This window comes from Podarcis erhardii (assembly GCF_964252035.2).
Source record: "Podarcis erhardii genome assembly, chromosome: 15".
NCBI lineage: Eukaryota > Metazoa > Chordata > Lepidosauria > Squamata > Lacertidae > Podarcis > Podarcis erhardii.
In genome coordinates, this window is record NC_138505.1 from 16030938 (window position 1) to 16044192 (window position 13255).

A 13255-nucleotide genomic window follows, 5' to 3' on the forward strand; every position below is an offset into this window, starting at 1 on the left:
CCCAGGGGGGTGACCACGGAGGAGGCCCGTTTGCTGTGGCTGTGAAGCAAAAGGGTCTGAGTGCATGGCTATGTTTGCTGGGTGTGGGCAGAAGGAGGCATTGGAGGGGCTCCCCTGCTGGGCTTGTTTTGGGGAGGGGGAAGAATGGTGGTGAGGGGGGGGGTCTTAAGAGCTGTGAGGCCAGAGTTTGGGGTGGGGATCTGGTGGGTGGTACCCAAAGCAAGATTAAGCAATAGGCCTCTTCATCCAAAGCTGCCCTCCCCATAGTGGTGGGGCTTTCTGTTTCAGAAGAGTGGGGAGCACAAAACAATGAGGGGGTGTCCTGATTTTTCTGGGGGGGCTCCCTGGCTCCCTATTAGGGAGCATAGGGGTGAAGAATGGAAGCCCCCCTCTATCTCTGAGGACCTTGTTCACCAAGGCCTAGTCTGGTGGTTTCAAGCCCTAAACTGCTGCCCCCCCTCCCCAAGTGGAAGAGCCGCAGCATTTCTCCCCCCCCCCCCGTTCTGTCCCCCCCCCCATTTGCTCAGCCAGAAACTGAGCAAGATTTGAGGGAGGAAAGGTGGAAGAGGACTTTCCACAAAAACAGAAATGGCATGTCTGAGGAGAGAGTTGTATGTGTGCAGATCTGGGCCTATGCATGCTCTCATGGGAGGCGACAGCGGGGGGAGCGCACTGGGGTTCTTCCCTCTGGGTTTAGGGCTGTGGGGGGCTGACAGCTGCTTTCTCCCTTCAGCAGTTTATTGGGGGGGCGGTGGGGAGTTTGGTGCGTGTCCCCCTGGAAGAGATTCCTCGCCTCTGGGGCTTTTATAGTTGTCACACTTTTGCATTCTTGGGTGGTCAGGAGTGTGTGGGGGGGGGGAGGTAGAGAGAGAGAGACTCAGGTGCACTTTGCTTAGATTCTCACAGCCCCCTACCCCCCCCCCAAGATGGAGTGTAGCTCTAACACGCTCCCCCCCCCCGTTCAGCTCCCTATTTCCACCAATTAGAAGGGGAGGGAGGGGGCGATCTTGACGGGAGAAGAGTGTTCAAACTCCTGCACTTTAGAAGGGCTGGTTGTTGCACAGGTGGAAAGCAGGGATGCCTCTGATTATGGGGGGTGGGGGTGGGTAGGAAATGCTTGCTGGGAAATTGATTTTTTTGTGGGGGAGCATTGAGGGTCAGGACATTTCAAGGGTAAGCAGACAAGGGTGTACCACCTCTCTGCAGGAGGAGGGGGAGGCGGTGGCTGCAATCTCGCTCCTTCTCTCTCAGGTCTTGTGGCGGGGGGGGGGGGGGATGACAACATTTGGTCTTGTGGGACTCCGCCATCCCTGACTGGGGCTGGTGGTAGCTGGGAGAAGCATCTGTGGTGTTCCAGGTCCAAAATACTAGGGTGCTGTGGTTGTGGTGGCGATAAATGGGTCGGGGGGAGGCCTTGGTTTGCTGACTATATCATTCCCCCTCCACCAAAGGGTTTAGTATCTGTGTGTGGGGAGCGGGGGGGGGGGTTTAAAAGCTCCCCACTACCACCACTGCCACCCCTCCCTCTTTGCTCGGCATGATGACCTCAAAACATTATCTGTAACCAGAAGAATAGTCACTGGGTGGTTATTTTGGGGAGGGGGGGAGCATTGAGTGTATTACAGTTTTATTTTTTAGCAGAACACTGAAGCCAGTTGGGCACTGTAGTATCTGGGGACACCTCCTCTTCTATAGTCTATTTAGATGCCACACTCGTGTAGTTTCCACAGGGGGGAGGCCCCGAGGCACCCAGGGGTGGGGTGGGGCGGGTGGGGGGGAGGGAGGATGCTGCAGAAGAGAGCTATTTTGTTGAAGGGGGGCAGGGGCGTCGTCGGTCTTATTTATTAAAAGTTTCGCCCTTGCCCTGTGTTCCTTTTGCTGGACGAGTCTGTATTCAATAAAGAGAAACCTTCCATGTCACGGCTGATTTTGACGTCTGATGTCAGTGGCTTTGGGGGGAGCGCAGCTGGGCAGGTGGCACTGATGCCTCCGAGATCTGAACGGTGAAAAGAGCTAGGAGAAACATGGTTGTGGTTTTATATTTATTTTATTTCGTTGCATTTATATCCTCCTTGTTTCCACAAAAGGTTTCTTCTGCTTGCTTGCGTTTGTGACTTGTGGGGCAGAGCCCCCACAAGGGGGGGGGGAATGGCCCCAGCCTCTCCCGCCACTGCAGCCTTCAGGCTAGTTGAGTTTGCTAGTTTGCCATGTACAGTGGTGCCTCGCAAGACGAAAAGAATCCGTTCCGCGATTCTCTTCGTCTAGCGGTTTTTTCATCTTGCGAAGCAAGCCCATTGACAGCTTAGCGGATTAGCGCTATTAGCGGTCTAGCGGCTTTTAGCGATCAGCTGAGAAGCGGCTTATCAGCGGATCAGCTGTTAAGCGGCTTAGTAGCTTAGGAAAAGGGGGGGGGAGCGGAAAAAAAAACGCGGGAACTCGCAAGATTTTTTCGTCTTGCGAAGCAACCCCATAGAGAAATTCGTTTAGCGAAGCGCCTCCAAAACGGAAAACCCTTTCGTCTAGCGGGTTTTCCGTCTTGCGGGGCACCACTGTATGTAAGGAGGCAATATTTGGGGGATGTGGTAGGTGTCAGCGTGGCTCTGCAGGCAGCTGCCCCTGGGCTACATCCTTGAATTAAGCAAACTCTGGTTGGGAGAGGGGAAGGGGGAGACCAGGGTACTGAGAGCTGGCGATTGATAGCATAGAAAGGCCGCAAGCAGGGATGGGACCGCCAACTCCCTAATATCTGGAGAGGCGGCACACGTCACACTGGCAAGTCTTTGCTGTGAAGACTTCTATGGTCTCGGGCCGGGTGGCCCCACAACGCAGATGCACCTTAATCTGTAGGAGAAAGAAAAGAGCAGAAGATGATATGTTTAGCCAGGAGAAGACAAGGAGGTGAAAGGAGAGCCATCTTCAACTATCTAAAGGGCTGTCACATGGAAGATGGAGCAAGCTTGTTTTCTGCTGCTCCAGAGGGGAGGACCTGAACATATGGATTCAAATGAAGAAGAGAAGAAGAATAATTTGGATTTAATATCCCGCTTTATCATTACCCGAAGGAGTCTCAAAGCGGCTAACATTTTCCTTTCCCTTCCTCCCCCACAACAAATACTCTGTGAGGTGAGTGGGGCTGAGAGACTTCAGAGAAGTGTGACTAGCCCAAGGTCACCCAGCAGCTGCTGGTCGAGGAGCGGGGAAGCGAACCCAGTTCACCAGATTATGAATCTACCACTCTTAACCACTACACCACACTGGCTCTGACACGGAAAGAGATTCCAACTAAACAATAGGAAGGACTTTTCTGACAGTAAGAGCTGTACTTTGGAAGGTGGTGGACTCTCCTTCACTGATGGTTAAGCAGAAGTTGGATGGTCGTTGGTCGGGGATTATTTAGCTGTGATTCCTGCCTTACACTGGGTCGGTCGTGGATTAACCCTTGGAGGTATCCTTCGAATTCTACAGTTCTAGGATTCAATCCTAGAACTGTAGAATTCGAAGGATACCTCCAAGGGTTAATCCACGACCGACCCAGTGTAAGGCAGGAATCACAGCTAAATAATCCCCGACCAACGACCATCCAACTTCTGCTTAACCATCAGTGAATTCTAGGATTGTAGAATCCTAGAATTGTATTTGGAAGGGATCCTGACAATGATCCAGTTCAACCCTGTGCTTTGAAGGACTATGTAGCTGTCTCATCAAATCTGCAATCTTGGCATTTTCAGCACCATGCTGTGGGAGCCTGGCTTTTCCTGCTCTGACCGCCCACTTCAGCCCCTTTTTTAACCAGGCCTTTGCCATGTTATGCTCACCTTCAGCCCAGTCCAGAGGTTCGTGAGCTGCAATCTACCCCTTTCTCTAGATTCTCGTAAACGGGGAAAGGGCCATTACTCAGCGGCACAGCATCTGCCTTGCAAGCAGGAGGTCCCGGTTTCAATCCCTGCTGGCATCTCCTGGGAGGGCTGGGAGAGATTCCTGCCTGAAATCCCAGAGAGCTGCTGCCAGTCAGTGTAGACAACACTAAGCTAAATGAACCAATGGGTCTGACTTGGTGCCTATCATTCTCTCCACCTCCACTGGCTGAACCAACCAAACAGGAGGGGCTGGGGCCACCACCACACTTTCCATCACCACACTGCTAGTTATAGGAACATAAGAAGAGCTAGCTGGATCAGGCCAAAGGGGTTCCATCTGGTCCAGCATCCTGTTCTCACAGTGGCCAACCAGATGTCATTCGGAAACCCACAAGCAGGACCCCCGAGCACAAGAGCCCTCTCCCCTCCTGTGGCTTCCAGCAACTGGTATTCAAAAGCATTGCTGCCCCAACGGTGCCAGCAGACTCTCCAGGTTTCCCTATTTTCCAGGGATAGTCTCAGATTTACAGAAGCTGTTGCAGTTTCTGATTTGATCTCGGAATGTCCTGCTTTTCCTGTTTTCAGCAGAGAAATGTTGGGTGGTATGGAAATGGAATTATGCAAATCCAGAGCCGAGGAGATAAAAGTAACTACAGCCTTTAGAAGACATCTGAAGGCAGTCCTGTATGGGGAAGTTTAAAAAAAAATGTTCAATGTTTTATTATGTTTTTTTTAATATGTTGGAAGCTGCTCAGAGTGGCTGGGGCAACCCAGTCAGACAGGCAAAGTATAAATAGCAAATTATTATTATTTCATCAGACAAATATTGGAGGGTATGCAGTGGAGGCAGAGCCTGGACACTGAGGTCCAGCTCCGAGGGCCTTCTGGTGGTTCCCTCACTGCGAGAAGTGAGGTTACAGGGAACCAGGCAGAGGACCTTCTCTGTAGTGGTGCCTGCCCTGTGGAATGTCCTCCCAGCAGATGTCAAGGCAATAAGCAACTATTTTACTTTTAAAAGACAACTCCCCTGTTTAGGGAAGTTTTTAATGTTTGATGCTGTATTGTTTTTAATATTCGGTTGGAAGCTGCCCAGAGTGGCTGGGGAAACCCAGCCAGATGGATGGGGTATAAATAAAAAATTATTATGATTATTCTTATTATTGGCCAGAGCATAGCTAGAAGCCACCAATAGCCTCCATGGATTTGCCCAATCCTCTTTTAAAGCCATCCAGGTTGGCGAGCATCCTGCGACAGTGAGTTCCGCAGTTTAACTCTGTGTTTGCATGAAGCAACCACCATCAAACCGGTTGCAGGGTGTGTGTAGGTTCCAATTACTTAGATGGGTGTCGGTTTCACTCACCTTCTGCATCTTGGCGATGGTGCAGCACTGGGAGACGGACGTGATGTTGTGCTTGAAGTTGCTGGCCAGGAGGACTGAGTACTTGGAGGGGAAGGCGCTGGATTCGCAGTAGCCCACGCAGGCCTGGACCGTTTGCCTGCTGCGGCAGCTCCCTCGGGGGTCACTCTTGATGGTCACGCTGAAAGCTGGGAGAGGAGGAGGAAGAGCAGGGCAATCGTGGGTGGGCAGCAAAAGAGGACACATGACATTTTCGCAAATATAAGAAATCCACCCGGAAGGAAATTTTACCCCTGAAAAAGAGGATGTCGGGGGGGGGGGAGGACACATGGCAACCCTAAAAACATGCCAAAGGAAGGAATGCTTTTGCTTTAGAACAGGGCTGGGGTTCTCCATCTCGTTCAGGGCCAGATGCGGCCCCCTCTGGCCCCCAGTCTCCCTAACGCCCACTCCACCCCACACAGCAGTTAGGCTCAATACAAAGGGTATTCCCAACCCCTGTTTTAAAAAGAAGGGGGGAGGGGCTTTTATTGGCCTATGGCAGGGGTCTGCAACCTTTAAGACAAAAAGAGCCACTTGGGCTGAAGAAAAAAACAACTGGGAGCCGCAAAACCATTGCGACATTTAAAACAGTAGGGAGTGTCAGGGCACACAATGCACCTCCTCCCCTCGCTAGTATCCGCCCCGGAGCCGCAGCAAAGGTGTAAAAGAGCCACATGCAGCTCTGGAGCCGGCGGGTTGCTGACCCCTGGCCTATGGTCATAACATTCCTGTTGTTTGAGTTTTTTAAAAAAACAAAATCTGCTCAAATTCTTAAGATATACTCTCTATTATTTTCTTTAGGGCTGGGGGAAATCTTATCGTGAACCTATCCACCAAGCATGGATTCTAAATAATTGGTGACAATCCAGGATGATCCAAAAACCTGCTTTGACAATTAAAAAAAAGGCAAGAGTTTCCAGTTTTGTTTTGTTGTCTCCTGCCTTCCCAGGCTGAGATCCTTGCATCTCCAGCAGGGCTCAAATCCCTGGAAGATCTCTCATTTTGTGGGTCTTTGATTCTGAACCCACTGTTTCTGAAAGGCTTTGGATCGGTATCACTGTTGCATTGATCTATGTAATTACCTAGCTTTGCTGGAGCCAGCCCATAACTTTTATTATAGAATCCTAGAATTGTAGAGTTGGGAGGGACCCCCCAAGGATCATCTAGTCCACCCCCCCGCAAGGCAGGATTTGCAGCGAATTGAGCAAGACTCTTGGGAGCGCTGGACACCAGGCCCTAAAGGTGTAAGAAGTGAACGAGGCTGGGTGTCTCAGCAAGGGCCCAGACACCTTCCCTCCCCACTGCTTCTTTGTGGAGGCCGACAGACCCCTGCTGAGGACTGGCTGCTTTTCCCCCCTAACCCCCAAGCCCTGCAGCTCACGATGGAGGTGGCAACCGATTCCAGGGGTGGCTTCATAAGTCCAGCAGCCTGTGGCCAGCAGCATTGAGAGGACGGTGGCAGAGAGGAGAGTTGGCATGGCCTCTGGGGTCTCTGAAAGAGAGAGGCTTGGCATTGGCAAATACACAAAGCAACATCAGTGTGTGTGTGTGTGTGTGTGTGTGTGTGTGAGAGAGAGAGAGAGAGAGAGAGAGAGAGAGAGAGAGAGAGAGAGAGAGCACATGCACAAAACAACACACATAGGACTGTTGGGTGAGACGGGACTACCCAAAAGTCATCAACCCCCTGAAATGCAGAAATCACAGCTAAAGAATCCCTGGCAGATGGCCATCTAATCTCTTTTTAAAAAACTGCAAGGAAGGAGAGTCCACTACCTTCCGAGGAAGCCCATTCCACTGTCAAACAGCTCGGAAGGCTCTTCCTAATGTTTACATGGAATTTCCTTCCTTGCCATTTAAATCGGTTGGTTCAGGTCCTCCCCCCTGGAGCAGCAGAAAACAAGCTTGCTCCCTCCTCCATGGAACATCCCTTCAGATACCTGAAGACGTCTATCCTATCCCCCTCCGTCTTTGGTTGTGGCATCATCGAAGCCACCTGCCTCCCTCCAAATGCTTTGGACTGCAAACTCCCACCACCCCCAGCCAACATGACCATTTTGGACTACAACTCCCAGTCGTCTTGGCCGAGACTGATGGGAGTTGTAGATTTCTCCCAGATGTTTTGGACTAAAGTTTTTAAAAACTGCAACAGCTGCTGGCAATGACCTGCTTGAGATGTCTCAGCAACCTATTTGCAGCATCAAGTCCCCTGCCCCACCCTCTCCAGGTCTATTTGCGCACCAATCAATTGGGACGTGCCATTTGCACATCATGTTGAGTGTGCAAAGTGGTTTTGAACAAAAGAACTTGTTTGCTGGATCAGGCCAGTGGCCCACCTAGTCCAGTATCCTGTTCTTAGAGTGGCCAACCAGATGCCTGTGGGAAACCAGCAACTCTCAACTGGTATTCAGAAGCATTTTTTGCTCCAGCTGTGGAGGCAGAGCATAGCCAATGTAGCTAGTAGCCATTGATACCCCCATGAATCTGTCTAATCCTCTTTTAAAGCTGTCTAGGTTGCTGGCCTTCACTGACTCCTGTGGCAGTGAGTTCCATAGATAAACTACATTGAAAGTACAGTGGTACCTGGGGTTAAGAACTTAATTCGTTCTGGAGGTCCATTCTTAACCTAAAACTGTTCTTAACCTGAAGCACCACTTTAGCTAATGGGGCCTCCCACTGCCACCACACAATTTCTGTTCTCATCCTGAAGCAAAGTTCTTAACCCGAGGTACTATTTCTGGGTTAGCGGAGTCTGTAACCTGAAGCATATGTAACCTGAGGTACCACTGTACAGCATAAGTATTGTTGTCATTTAACAAATACTTCTACGTATTTGGGAAAGGAAATGTCATGGTAGTCACCAGTGCGATGAAGGCGAGGTGGATCAAGCAAAAATGTTTAAATCTCAAAATGTGGCAAAATAAAGTAAAATAAAAACAGCGTGAGCTTGTGGCATCTCGTGGATTGTATTGTCATGCAACCCAGACTCCTGAGTCGTGGGTGACGGAGCACATGGCTGAGCTTCCGATGACTCAGCGTTTTGCCCTTAACCTGAGGTACTATTTCTGGGTTAGTGGAGTCTGTAACCTGAAGCGTCTGTAACCTGAAGCGTATATAACCCGAGGTACCACTGTAGTGGATAAAGTTAAGCTTTATTTTGCAACCTTTATCCCTTGCAGCATCACTCCAAGGCTGACTGTGACTTGCCCAAAATCCCAGCTTCTGCCTGCGGGTCAGTTTGCATCACCCAGATCTCTTCTATCCTTGCAAACTGTCCTCTGAGTCCGAACCAGCCTCCATGTGCTCATGCACTTACCTGCAGAGCTTGATGGAATTATTCCAGCAGGCCAACAAAGCAGACTTTGACTTGTCTCTAGTCCCGAGAGGTGTCTGTATCTCAGGTGGCTGCCTCTCCTCTTCACCTGAGCTCTTTCCTTTTTAAGCTCCCACCTCCCTTGTCTCCCCACCCACTTCATCTTGACAGGGAGAAGTAAAGCGGTGCCACTCACGCAGCAGCCCGCCCGTCTGCCAAAACCGAAGCCCCACTGAAACCCAAGCGCCACAACTTGTCTGCCCTTCAAAGTTCCTGGAATGTTTGTGCTGTTCTGGGCCCTGCTGCCCTGCAGTAACCGAGCCCGCAGCTGGCTAGCTAGACTTCCCCAAACACCTGCAATCTGCCCCCGACATAGAATATCTGCGCAAGAAAAAGCACAGAATGTGGGGGGAGCCTTGGCTGAGTTGTGGCCCATTTAGTCCAGCATCCTATTCTCACAGTGGCCCACCCACAAGGGAAACATACCACCAGCAGGATTTGAGCACAAGAGCCCTCCCCTCTCCTGCAGCTTCCAGCAACTGGTATTCAGAAGCATTTCCTGCCTCTGACCATGACGTTGGTGGCCATTCACTGCCTCCTGTGGCAGTGAGTTCCATAGTTTAGCAATGTAATGAGTGAGTTTCATTGGAGGTCCACTAACTCCAGTATTATCTCCTCCTGGCAATATGACATTCCCTGACAGCCCCCTTGGCACTCGTCAAGGCATTGTTCTCCCCCCCTTCAAATTTAAATCAAGTTTTTATGGGGGGTGGTTGTCCCAGGGAGGGTGTTGCCTATTCCTTCCTTTCTTTCATTTATGTTGGGGTGTGTTTAGGTGTCTTGCAGAGAGGTTCTGAGCACAGCCAGTCTTTTTTCTGCTGCAGAATAAGTATTTTGCCATGCCCACCACAACTCTCAAATGTGGCCCCGGAACCCAGGAAAGTAGAGGACTTTAAGGCAGGGGATCAGGGCTGGAAAGCTGGAATTCTCTCAGCCTTGGATAGAGGCAAATCTTCCCTTTGTTCATCATGCTCTGACCTGGATAGCTCACTTGGTTAGAGCATGGTGCTGATAATGCCAAGTTTGCAAGTTCGAATCCCTGTATGGGACAGCTGCATATTCCTGCATTGCAGGGGGTTGGACTAGATGATCCTCAGGGTCCCTTCCAATTCTACGATTCTAGGATATGTGAGCGTAAGGAGAGAGGTGGGTGGATTGGCTGAGATTGGGCCAAGGGGCATCAGTGGCTGTCGCCCAACCGGCCCACCTCCTTCTGGGGAAACTGCTCAATGGGGACAGTAGGCAAAGGCTCACAGCTCAGTGGAAGTGCTTTGAAGGCACCAGGTTCAATCCTCACTGGCATCTCCAGGGAGGGCTGGGAGAGAGAAGAGCTGCTGCCAGTCAGAGTAGGCAATACAGAACTAGATGGACCAATGGTTTGGCACAGGGCATGGCAGCTTCCTCCTGTTCTTGTGCTGGGAATCAGAAAGGAGATTGGGCTGAAGGTGTTCAAGTGACCAGAAAGGGAAACCGCTGCGGGCCAAGCTCTGTGATCTGAGCTAGCGGGTAGGCGCCAAGGCAGCCCGTTTCCTTGCCAAGGGGCCTGACAGTCTTCTGGCTCTTGTGTGCGCTAAGTGGGTAATTCTGTTGCTTCGGCAAAGATGCAATTGCCCTTTCAAGCGGTGCTTTATCCAGTTTGGCGCGGAGGTTATTCCAGGACACAAGGCTCTTGCTCCACCCAGGAGGACCCTCGCAGAGATGCCGCTGGATTGTGACTACCAGGTCTGCAGCCACATTTATTTATTGAATATATATGCCCTCCTTCTCCCCAAAGGAGCAGAGGGCATCAAACAAGAAGTGATGAAATAATACTAATAAAAACAATCCCAGTACAGGTGCAGACGAGAGTCGAGATCCACACTTAAAAGGCTCGTTGGGAGAGGAAGGTCTTCAGTAGGTGCTGGAAAAAATGACAGAGATGGTGCCTAAGACAGTGAATAGTTCCCAAAGCGAGGGTACCACACCCTGGGCGGCAGTGAAATTCCCTGGGTGGGTGGGTGGGGGGCTCTCTAAGAAGCAAGGGGGCAGCAAGAAGTGCTAGAAGCAGGAACATATGTAGGCTCCCTTGCACCCTTGGCAAGGAGATGTTGGTCATTCAGAGGAGCGAAGGTGCACATGGCAAAGCAGGTGGGCTCCTAGCTACTCCCAGCCAGAGTGGAGAGGCACAATTTTGTGCCCCCGCCCCCAGTTCTGGGCCTGCGCCCTTGTGTGGGGGGGTGTCAACCTTTCCAACTCCTGCCTAGAAGTATGGATGACTATAAGGCTTTGAAAAGCTGGTATTATCAGTGCATCAAGTTAATCCGTTTGGTGGAATTTACTTGGATTTTGTACAAATGTGCAATTAAATTGTTCCTGATTTGAACGTTATTGAGTTATTGTCTTCCTAGGTGGTTCATGCAAGATACTATTCCAAATCATGCTTTTTATAGGGTAGGGTAAGGGGGCACGGGGGATGAGTCTATGAAACCGAGGGGCAGCAGCTGGAAAAAGTTTGGAATCCAATGCTCTAGGAAGTCGCCTTCTACTAGGTCAGACGCTTGGTCTGTTGTTGTTGTTGTTTAGTCGTTTAGTCGTGTCCAACTCTTCGTGACCCCCTGGACCAGAGCACGCCAGGCACTTCTGTCTTCCACTGCCTCCTGCAGTTTGGTCAAACTCATGCTGGTAGCTTCGAGAACACTGTCCAACCATCCCGTCCTCTGTCGTCCCCTTCTCCTTGTGCTCTCAATCTTTCCCAACATCAGGGTCTTTTCCAGGGAGTCTTCTCTTCTCATGAGGAGGCCAAAGTATTGGAGCCTCAGCTTCACGATCTGTCCTTCCAGTGAGCACTCAGGGCTGATTTCCTTAAGAATGGATATGTTTGATCTTCTTGCAGTCCATGGGACTCTCAAGAGTCTCCTCCAGCACCAGAATTCAAAAGCATCAGTTCTTCGGTGATCAGCCTTCTTTATGGTCCAGCTTTCACTTGGTCTAGCCAACCCCAATATTGTCTGCTCTGACAGGCAGCAGATCAGGCAGAGGCCATTCCCATCAATTCCTACCAGATCTTTTGAACTGGAGATACTGGGACTTGAACCAGTGACCTTATGCATGCCGAGTCTGTGTTCTTCTGCCATTGAGCTATGACCTTCCCTAAATGAATTGTCTCTTTGTTCATTTATAAATTTAATAAATAAATGAAATTTGTAGCCCATTCAATTTTCTTTTTGTATCTTGCTGGGGCATTTCAGGGACATGTTAAGGGTATCGCAAGCATAACTGGAGTCAAACTGGAATCCTTTAACTGCCAAGAGAAGCTGCCTTCATGGACCATGTTGGTCCCCCTACCTCTGTATTGCCTGCTCTGACTGGCAGCATTTATCTAATCTTCGGGCAGGGAAAAAGTCTGTATGCAGAGATTGTGCTCTGTCATTGGCATGAGACTTTACTGCTAAGTATACATGCTAAGTATACATGTATAGGGACGTGGGTGGCGCTGTGGGTTAAACCACAGAGCCTAGGACTTGCTGATCAGAAGGATGGCGGTTCGAATCCCCGCCATGACAGGGTGAGCTCCCGTTGCTCGGTCCCTGCTCCTGCCAACCTAGCAGTTCGAAAGCACGTCAAAGTGCAAGTAGATAAATAGGTACCGCTCTGATGGGAAGGTAAACGTTGTTTCCGTGCGCTGCTCTGCTTCTCCAGAAGCGGCTTAGTCATGCTGGCCACATGACCTGGAAGCTGTATGCCGGCTCCCTCGGCCATAAAGTGAGATGAGCGCCACAGCTCCAGAGTCGGCCACGACTGGACCTAATGGTCAGGGGTCCTTTTACCTTTTTATACATGCTTTAACAAGCACTGCAGCGGTGAATTGCATTAATGCATCCAGATTTCAAGTCCAACTCTGCTTTGCCCAGTAACTGGCTTCCCTTGGTGGGGCAGAAAATCAGTGCTGCGCACCACCCATCCAGGTCCAGTGGCTTGCCTTTTTGGCCTTGGTGGAGGCTGGGCTCTTCAGCCAGACAAGGCAGTTCCTCCTCCTCCTCTTCTTGGGAGTTTCCACTCACCTGCCCTGGGCGAGAGAAGACTTGCTCTATCCAGCTGAAGAACAGGAGACTGAAGGGCCTTTGTGTGCCAGAGAGGCTTGCCCCACTTTTTCCACAGTGCCTCCAGAGCAAAAGATAAGCCACCCATTGTTTCGTTCCTTGAGTGCCTCTGATGGAATTGCTCAGTCAGAAAAGCTGAAGGGTGTCAAATCCACAAATCCGCTGGTTCCAAAACTGCCTGAAGGGAAGAAAGGGCAGAATGCAGCAAGAACATCAGAACATCTCAAATACATGCATGCATATCTCTCTCTCTCTCTCTCTCTCTCTCTCTCTCTCTCTCTCGCTTCCAAAGGCCAGGCAAGTGCTCAACCACGGCACTTTAAAAGTGGGTGCTACTGTCCCATGGGGGGATTACCTGGGGGCACAAGGGGGTGGCAGGAGGGGGGTCTGGAAGTATAAATGACTATCAGACTTTGAAAAACTGTCCTGATTCTTCTGACATTCCACTTCATTGGATCCAGTAGCATACCCTCCAATATTTCTCAGATGAAAATGGTGATGTTCTATTCCATTGTTGTTGTTGTTGTTGTTGTTGTTGTTGTTGTTGTTG

General features: G+C 50.5%; 1 protein-coding gene across 3 annotated transcripts; it reads right to left on the bottom strand.

Moving 5' to 3' along the window:
* Positions 1–2557: 2557 nt before the first annotated feature.
* GPHA2 (glycoprotein hormone subunit alpha 2) lies at positions 2558–12881 on the bottom strand. Of its 3 annotated transcripts, none has more exons than XM_081842544.1 (4): positions 12667–12881; positions 6638–6748; positions 5218–5402; positions 2558–2841 (listed from the first exon to the last, which is right to left on the bottom strand). In XM_081842544.1, exons 1-4 carry the CDS (start codon positions 12791–12793, stop codon positions 2740–2742), a joined length of 525 nt encoding a protein of 174 aa, XP_081698670.1. In that variant the 5' UTR covers positions 12794–12881; the 3' UTR covers positions 2558–2739. The 3 variants fall into 3 exon arrangements, with proteins under 3 accessions (XP_081698670.1, XP_081698669.1, XP_081698671.1); XM_081842543.1 differs by lacking the exon at positions 12667–12881 and adding an exon at positions 8570–8836; XM_081842545.1 differs by lacking the exon at positions 12667–12881 and having other exon boundaries at positions 6638–6865.
* Positions 12882–13255: the final 374 nt, after the last annotated feature.